At 47.1% G+C, this 9,335-nt stretch overlaps 1 protein-coding gene across 1 annotated transcript in view; it reads right to left on the reverse strand.

Moving 5' to 3' along the window:
* Window positions 1-2,691, reverse strand: part of POFUT2 (protein O-fucosyltransferase 2) — a 34,892-nt gene extending 32,201 nt beyond the window's left edge. The window contains exons 1-2 of the mRNA XM_065413225.1: window positions 2,540-2,691; window positions 1,392-1,642 (exon numbers count right to left, since the gene is read on the reverse strand). Of these exons, the coding sequence (XP_065269297.1) occupies window positions 1,392-1,642; window positions 2,540-2,691 (403 nt within the window). The remainder of the gene's footprint in view (window positions 1-1,391; window positions 1,643-2,539) is intronic.
* Between the last annotated feature and the right edge of the window lie 6,644 nt (window positions 2,692-9,335).

Raw genomic sequence — 9,335 nt, forward strand, 5'->3', positions numbered from 1 at the left:
TGAATTGCACCAACCCCTCCACACAGAACAGGATTACCTGGGATTTAGGCAGATGGAGTCAATTTCACTCAAAGTGAATGAAAGCACAAGATGTTTTCATGTTTTACAAACAGCTCGGGCAGGGGCACACAGCACCCCTTTGTGCTCCCTTCATCCCGAATCACCTACCTGGCCATTGTTCTGGCCCCCAGTGTAAATTAGAACAGACTCAAACACACACAATGACCTGTTTTGGTCATATGAGCTTCTCTGTAGTTACATTTTAGAAAGAGAGGAAAATCAGGTTCTGAACTTACCGTGCCTGTTGAAAGTCACCACTTCTGAATGAGGTGATAACAAGATTGTCAGTTTTCTTCTCTCCGGCCTTCCTTGGCCCTATACTCTATATAACACAGGTACTCCTGTTTAATTCAAATTTGCTTCTCATTTCTCAGATTAGTTTCATGGTGACTAGCTTGAGGATACTAAACTGACAGAAGTGCAGCAGGGGCGGCTCCAGGCACCAGCGCTCCAAGCGCGTGCCTGGGGTGGCAAGCTGCAGGGGGCGGCCTGCCGGTCGCTGTGAGGGAGGCAGTCAGGCAGCCTTCAGCAGCATGCCTGTGGGAGGTCCGCCGGTCCCGTGGCTTCGGCGGCGGGTACGCCGAAGACGCGGGACCGGCAGACCTCCCGCAGGCATGCTGCAGAATCCGCATTACCAGCGGACGTCCTGCAGGCACGCCACTGAAGGCTGCCAGACTGCCGTGCTTGGGGCAGCAAAATACATAGAGCCACCCCTGAAGTTCAGTTACACTAACAGTGCTCTTTGGGTTAGAAACAGATCTTTCTTTGCAATGACACATGGTAACTTGTTAGAAGTAAGTTTTCCTACTGTCAAATATAAGCATCCGAGAGGAAACTTACACAACTTGCTCAATCATTGAGCAAAGATTTCAAAACTCCTCTTTAGGGCTGGTCTACACTAACCCCCCCACTTCGGACTAAGGTACGCAAATTCAGCTACGTTAATAACGTAGCTGAATTCGAAGTACCTTAGTCCGAAGTTACCGCGGTCCAGACGCGGCAGGAAGGCTCCCCCGTCGATGCTGCGTACTCCGCTCGCCGAGCTGGAGTACCAGCGTCGACGGCGAGCACTTCCGGGATCGATCCGGGGCACTTCCGGGATCGATCCGGGATCGATTTATCGCGTCTTAACCAGACGCGATAAATCGAACTCAGAAAACCGATTGCTTACATCCGGACCCGGATGTAAGTGAAGACGTACCCTTAGAGTAGCAGAAAAAGTAATACTGTACACACCTTGTTCTAATGCATTCATAAACAGAAAAACCTGTGAAGGAAACACATTAAAGATTTATTAACCCCTCACAGGTAGTAGAATAAATGTACTTTACCTGCAAGAAACTGCTCATACTCAATAACAGGGATGTTTTTATTGAGGCTTGGAAGATCAAAGAACTCAGACCAAGGGATTCGGACCTGATGAATGTCAGGACTCTGCCAGTGATAAAGACGTCCCCAAGGAGGCAGGACCAATACCCAAGCTTCGCTTTTCAGCAAGGTCTTTAGAAGAGAGGCAACACGAATATAGACATCTCTGCGTAGATTGAACCCTTCAGGAGGATTTACATCATACAAAAGATACCTGGAGAGAGTGAGAAACTAGAATCACTTTGGGGAGGCTTCAAGCATTTACACAGAGAACTTATCTGTCGCTATTTTGGAATCACTTTACTAGGCTCCCCATTTCTCTCTTATGACTCCTTACCTCCAGGGCAAAAGAAAGGGTAGTTTGGGCAATATCTGTAGAAGGCTGCAATATACTGCCTCAGATAGAAACAAAGTCAAAATTTCCTCAGCTCACCTCAGTAAGGGGGCAAGGAATCGAAGGTCATTAACAAACGTGAATCAGAGCTGCACGGCACAAAGCGGTGTCATGACCAAGGCAAGTGCGCAAGTATCAAGCAAAAGATTCATGGGGGCATTTGCCTCAAGAGATTGTGCAGCAAGGAGATTGGGAGCCAGAGCTGCTGCCCAGGTGTGCTGGATGACAGGAGGGGTGAAAACGGAGGTGGCAGGAAGGCGGCTCTCCCCAGCGAAAGAGGACTGGATCGCTGCACCTCGCACTGTTCCCAGTTGCTCCAGCCAGCCTTGCTCTCGCCATAGAAAATGGCTTTGATGCCGGGCTGTAGCACCACCCCCGGCAGCGACACCCCAGCCCTGCCAGGCGCTCGCAGCCGCGCTTTAGGCAAACGGGCACCCAAAACTAGCCGCCCAAATCCTCCGGGCGTGGCCTGCTCTGCTGAGGCGCCCGCAGCTCGCCCAGCGGGACCAGCGCAGGGGCGCCTCGGGGCCCGGCCTGCCGCGCCGGGGAGAGTCCCGCACCCCGCGGCCGGGGGCGGGTCCCGCCTGCACAGGCGGCGCGGCGCGGCACAGCCAGGCCCCCGGGGGCTCCCGGCCCGGCAGCGCCTCACACTCTCCTCACCGGCGGCGGGGCTCCGCGCCAGGCCCCCGGCCCGGCAGCCCCGAACACTCTCCTCACCGGCGGCGGCCCGCGGCGGCGGCGGCGGGGAGCGAGGCGGCGCCGTGCCCGGCCTGGAAGGCGCCGGGGGGCGACTGGGCGGCCCGTGGGAGGCAGAGCGCGGCGGCCAGGCCCAGCAGGAGCAGGAGGCGGCCCGGGCCCCGAGCCGCCATCTCCGGGCAGTGGGAGGCGCACGTCCGGGGCCGGGCTCCGGGATGCGGCGCCTCGCTCGCTCTGAGGGGCGGGCTCCGGCCGGGCTCCCCTGGGGAGCGGGCCGGGGCCGGGCGGTTCGCGGCGCTGTGCGGCCCCTTTGCCTTGCCCCAGGTAACAGCGTACAGGACACGGGACTCCTGCCTTCCCCCCCGTTCAGTCCGGGAGACACGGGCCGCCCTTCCCCGCGCAGCCCGGTTTGGTCCTGGGACGTGCGCGCGAGGATCGGGGGGTGTTTGGGTTGGGAGGAGGCAGCAGCAAGAGGCCGGGGCCTGTTTGCCTCACCCCAGCAGCCCTGCGCGGACAGAGCTCCCCCGCCTGCGGGAGCGCACCCAGAGGCGCTTCGGACCACGTCCCGTCTTCCCACCCCCCGGCAGGGCTTGCAGCGGTGGGCTCCAGCCACCTGCCCGTGGCTTGTTAAAATGTTGTTGAAACAGTTCCCCTGGGGGCAAAGGCCAACACGGCAAAGGATCAGCCCCCAGGCACGGCAGGGATAATAATCGGGAGCATAGTTCGCTTGCTGTGGCCTACATCATAGGCCTGGAAGGGACTTCCAGCGGTCTAGTCCAGCCCCCTGCTCTGTATTATGTGACCTGGGTCGCTGGAGGGGCTATACTGAGAATGCTCAATCAGGACAAACTGCAAAGAACAGGTATCAGAGGGGTAGCCGTGTTCGTCTGAATCTGTAAAAAGCAACAGAGGGTCCTGTGGCACCTTTAAAACTAACAGAAGTATTGGAGCATAAGCTTTCCTGGGTAAGAACCTCACTTCTTCAGATGCAAGTGAATCTGAAGAAGTGAGGTTCTTACCCAGGAAAGCTTATGCTCCCAATACTTCTGTTAGTCTTAAAGGTGCCACAGGACCCTCTGTTGCTTTTTGCAAAGAACAGGGCAGACAATCCCCAGAAATGGTGGTATATTCTCATAATTAGACTCACCAAGGCAGTAACAAAACAGCTTTTCCAATACTATACTGCTTACCAAGGAGCCAAAATACCGTTCCCTTTAAGCAATCCAGCCTTTGGCCCCCACCCAGACAACCAAGTCTATATAGTGAGGGTTACTTAAAATCTATTCACCATATATAAAGTTCTACCAGCCCCAAGAGATCAGACCCATTACGCACCAGGGCAATGAATATTTCAGATCTTACCCCAATACATGCTTATAGCCAATTCTTATTAACTAAATCTAACATTTATTTTAAAAGAAAAGAGAGTTACTGTAGAAAGAGTTCTATTCCTCTCCAGGGGAGGGAACTCCTGTTATTAGGAGCAGCCAGGGAATAGTTATGGGGAATTCAATCATTAGAAACAGATAGCTGGGTTTAAGATGACCAGGAGAACTGCATGGTGACTTGCCTGCCTGGTGCGAAGGTTGTGGATCCCTCAAGACATCTAGATAGATTTATGTGGTCGTAGTACATGTAGGTACCAATGACGTAGGGAAGGATAGGAGAGAGGTCCTGGAGGCCAAATTTGGGCTGCTAGGTAAGAGATTGAAGTCCAGGAACTCCATGGTAGCTTTCTCTGAAATGCTTCCAGTTCCACGCGCAGGGCTAGGCAGAACTGCAGGGTCTCACTATGTGTATGAGACAATGGTGTAGGGAGGAGGGGTTTAGATTTATTAGGAACTGGGGAAACTTTTAGGAAAGGAGGAGCCTATACAGGAAGGATGGGCTCCACCTAAACCAAAATGGAACCAGATTGCTGGCATTTAAAATTAAAAAGGTTGTAGAGCAGTTTTTAAACTAAGGTCTGGGAGAAAGCCAATAGGAGCAGAGGAGCATGTGATGATGCAGATGATACGAAACTATTCAAGATAGTTAAGTCCAAAACAGACTGCAAAGAGCTACAAAGGGATCTCACAAAACTGGTTGACTAGGCAACAAAATGGCAGATGAAATTCAATGCTGATAAATGCAAAGTAATGCACACTGGAAAACATAATCCCAATTATACATATAAAATGATGGTGTTTAAATTAGCTGTTACCACTCAAGAAAGAGATCTTGGAGTCATTGTGGATAGTTCTCTGAAAACATCCACTCAATGTGCAGTCGCAGTCAAAAAAGCTAACAGAATGTTGGGAATTATTAAGAAAGGGATAGATAAGACAGAAAATATCATATTGCCTCTATATAAATCCATCATATGCCCCGATCTTGAATACTGCATGCAGATGTGGTCGCCCCATCTCAAAAAAGATATTTTGGAATTGGAAAAGGTTCAGAAAAGGGCAACAAAATGATTAGGGGTATGGAACAGCTGCTGTATGAGGACAGCATAGTAAGATAGGGACTTTTCAGCTTGGAAAAGAGATGACTAAGGGGGAATATGATAGAGGTCTATACAATCATGACTGGTGTGGAGAAAGTAAATAAGGAAGTGTTATTTACTTCTCATAACACAAGAACTAGGGGTCACCAAATTAAATCAATAAGCAGCAGGTTTAAAACAAACAAAAGGAAGTATTTCTTCACACAACGCAGAGTCAACCTGTGTAACTCCTTGCCAGAGGATGTTGTGAAGGCCAAGACTATAACAGCCTTCAAAAAAGGACTAGATAAATTCATGGAGGATAGGTCCATCAATGGTTATTATCCAGGATGATCAGAGATGGTGTCCCTGGCCTCTGTTTGCCAGAAGCTGGGAATGGGCGATAGGGATGGATCATTTGATGATTCCGTTGCATCTGAAGAAGTGAGGTTTTATAAATCTGTTAGTCTTTAAAGTGCCACCAGACTCCTTGTTGTTTTTGATGATTCCCTGTTCTGTTCATTCCCTCTGGGGCATCTGTCAGAAGACAGATACTGGGCTTAATTGACCTTTGGTCTGACCCAGTATGGCCGTTCTTATGTTAAAAGATCATTGTACATAAAGATATGAATAAAGTTCTTAGGTCAGTTTCATAGCAGAGCAGGTGTTGCTGCTGATTCATAAAAGTCCTTTTAGAATCAGTTCAATTGATTATAGTCCAATAGGCAGTCCATGTGTAGAGTTTGTTCAAATTCTTCCAGAAGAATTGCAGGGATAATCCAGAATAGATCTAGAGACCTCAGTCTTGGGACTTAGACTTCCCCTGACAAAGTTTTAGCAGATCTGAGCTAGTAAAGATCAGGCCTAAAAGATCCTTTCTAGCTGAAGTTCAGATGATATGCCTTTTGGCAGCAAATGATCACAGCAGCCATTTCTTGGATGAAGAATAGGTAGGGCCTTACCAAATTCACAGTCCATTTTGTTCAATTTCATGGTCATAGGATTTTTAAAATAATAAATTTCACTATTTCAGATATTTAAATCTGAAATTTCACAGTATTGTAACAGTAGGACTCCTAACCCAAGACAGGGTAGAGTGCGGGGGGCCACCTCACTCTCTGCACTGCTGCTGCTGGCAGCGCTGCTGCCTTCAGAGATGGGCTCCCGGCCAGCAGCTGCCACTCTCTGGCTGCCCAACTCTCTGAAATCTGGTTTCCCCTACAATAGTCAGATTTCACAGGGGAGATCAGATTTCATGGTCCGTGACATGTTCTTCATGGCCGTGAATTTGGTAGGACCCTAAGAATAGGTAATGTACATTGTTGCTTTGAAGTACATCTCTGTTTCCTAGGCATACACCAATAACTAGTTGCATTAATTAGCATAAGGCTATTCACCATTCAAACGTTCATAGGTAGTTTACTACAAACTTCAAAGAGAAATAAAGACACATATTACACCACAAGTTCCATCTAATTGTTAATATCCCTTTTTGATCTCTGAATCAATAGACTATAGTAATGAAATATTTTAGACAGGAACAGAAGTTTAGCATCTACAAGCTAAATAGATCACATTGTTAAACTTTAATAAGATATAGGCACACAGACAAATACAATTAGTATCTACTTCTGATTCTCTATCAAGAACTCTAGTTTGTTAACTATCTATAAGGAATGGCCGTTTACCATTTCAGTACTCTTCTAAAATATTCTTACAGGTTGTTTTCAGGTCACACAGCCTGCCGGTTGCTTAACACTTGCTGGCTTAGCATCATAATTATCTAGACCATCCCTGACAGATGTTTATATAACCTGCTCTTAAAAACCTCAAATGATGGAGATTCCACAACTGCCCTAGGCAGTTTATTCCAGTGCTTAACCACCCTGACAGGAAGTTTTTCCTAATGTCCAACCTAAACTTCCCTTGCTGCAATTTAAGCCCAGTTTCTTGTCCTACCTCAGAGGTTAATGAGAACAATTCCTTACCCATGGCACTTTCAAAGTGCCAGACTGACTGGAAAAGGGGATATGACTGTTCAAATTTTTAAAATATGCTAAAACTGTAAAATAATGGATGTATAGGTTTGCATTCCTTTGGCCTGCTATCAGTAAGAAAGACTATGGTGTTAGTTTAAACGCCATGCCCATTGCATTGTTTTTGTATTTTTCTTAAAATAATAAATGAAGTAAAGCCCCTCATAGAAGACCTAATCATTTTTGATCATTTTGTTGATCTTGGAGGTGATTTTTTTTTTTTTTTAAATGTAAGGCTCCGCCTAAGGGCTTGGCTACACTCAGTGCACCTCTGTAACGCTTCTATCTACGCCTACCAGAGAGTTTCTGCTATCAGCCCCCTCCATGAGAGGTGGTAACTATGTTGAGGGGTGAAGCCTTCAGCCCCATGGGAGTTTGGTCGGTATAACCGCGTGGCTCAGGGTGGTGGTGATGCAGTTATACCAACATAAGTCTGTAGTATAGATCAGGGCTAGGGAAATGGAGCCACACTTGCTTGGCCTTCAAACCACTTTTCATCTACGTTGCTCTAGGTAATACAATTTTTCACCCATTGAACTAATCCCATTGTTTGCTGTACTGTTGACTGCTCATTTGTTAATTGACAAAGAGTCTATCATGTAAATCAAAATAGACTGCAAAAGCCTGAGGGAGCTAACACTTTTCTTACCTATTGTATAAAGAGGAAAAGACTCACTGATTGTGAAACATCGTTAATTCAAGTACAATACTGATGAAGTAGGATAAATAAAAAGCCTAAAAAAACCAAACTATTTTGAAAGGCACTGATTCTGCAAGATGTTCTATGCGCGAGGACTCGTGCCCATTGAGATCTACACGGGCACTGAGATGTGCCCAGGTGGAACAACTTGCAATATGGCCCAAGATTCTCTCTCCATGGATCGGAAACAGCATTAGTAGCTTTCTAATGAACTGTGTTTGAACACGGTTCTTGCTGTAAGGACGTTGACAATACAAATCGCAGTGTAGACTGGACCTTAGATGCTGATCCTGCCAGTTGCTCGTGTACATGCAGACTGCAGTGCCTGCACAGAGCTCTCTGTAAGATCTTTAGGGCAGGGTCCATGTCATCTCTGTGTTTCTCCAGCCCCTAGCACAGTAGGAGCCCATTCCTGAACGAGGCTTCCACATGCTTACCACAAAATAAACAACAGTACTAAAAGAAATTTTAGTTTCAGGGGGAATAAAAGTGGAATGTTTTTGAAGCTAGAGCCTACAGAGAGCAACTGTTTTTCAGTGCCCAACTGTAAAGGAAGGTCAGTTCAAGTGGCTTTTATTTGAGAAATATACACTGACACTTTTCAGGGTTACCCGAGCTGCCTGGGGTGAATCACTACCTCACAGCAGGAGGGGGCCCTGTCTGTGGTCCAGCAGAGGAAACTCTCCCCAGCCACTGTTGCCTGGCAACACAGCTGCTCCAGGCTCCCCGAGCTCTGCTCTTCCCCTCTGCAGGCTAGCAAATTTACACACCCTGCTTTGTTGCACTTATCTTCTGGACACCTGCAATGCACACCAATCCCCTGCCTCCATGGACATGGTGTACCCCAGTTCACCACTTTTATCTTAGTTCAACATGCTCCTTAGCACAAGGCACTAAGACACCAAATTAAACCCGAACAGTGTTTAAGATTAAGATTCAAAATAAAGGCAAGTAAAAGGACTTGGAAACATAAAGTTACCAGTAAAAAAAAAAAAAAACGCCTAAGATGCAAACTATAGCCTGTACTTAACAAGTTACTGTCCAGTCCAATAAAGTATTTCTCACCCAACGGTTAATCCTTCGTGCTTGTCCAGCCCAGAAAGCTGAGATCTACTGTTCATGAGACACACAGCCCTGTGTGTTACGTACACCATATTTTTAGAAGATTTCCCATTGTGTGTAAGACAGTTATATTATTCTAAACAGGGTCCAAATGGGCAACGCATTATTCCATAGGAGGGTCCATGAGTGTCCAGAACTAAGATTTGATACATGCAGCTAGAGACACGTTCCCAGGTGCAAGTTAGTAGGAGAGATTTTACAACTGTGAAAAATAAATATTCAAAAGAAGTGGATGCAACAGTACTACTTCCCGCAAAATTAGGACCAGACTGCGATACCTCAGTCATGTTAACTAGGACATTATTCCATAAATAGTCCTACTGAAGTCAATGGGACTACTTATGGATAAAGATGCTAGGTGCTTTTTACTTTGAATAAGCAAAGATTTTGGCCCTAAATGAGTTAACACACTTACCTGAGGTCAAGAAGAAAATTTCTTGTGGAGCTCTACAGCAACTCATGCATGAAATAATGATTTAAATCACTGTTACT

Source organism: Emys orbicularis, chromosome 11 (assembly GCF_028017835.1).
Source record: "Emys orbicularis isolate rEmyOrb1 chromosome 11, rEmyOrb1.hap1, whole genome shotgun sequence".
Taxonomy (NCBI): domain Eukaryota; kingdom Metazoa; phylum Chordata; order Testudines; family Emydidae; genus Emys; species Emys orbicularis.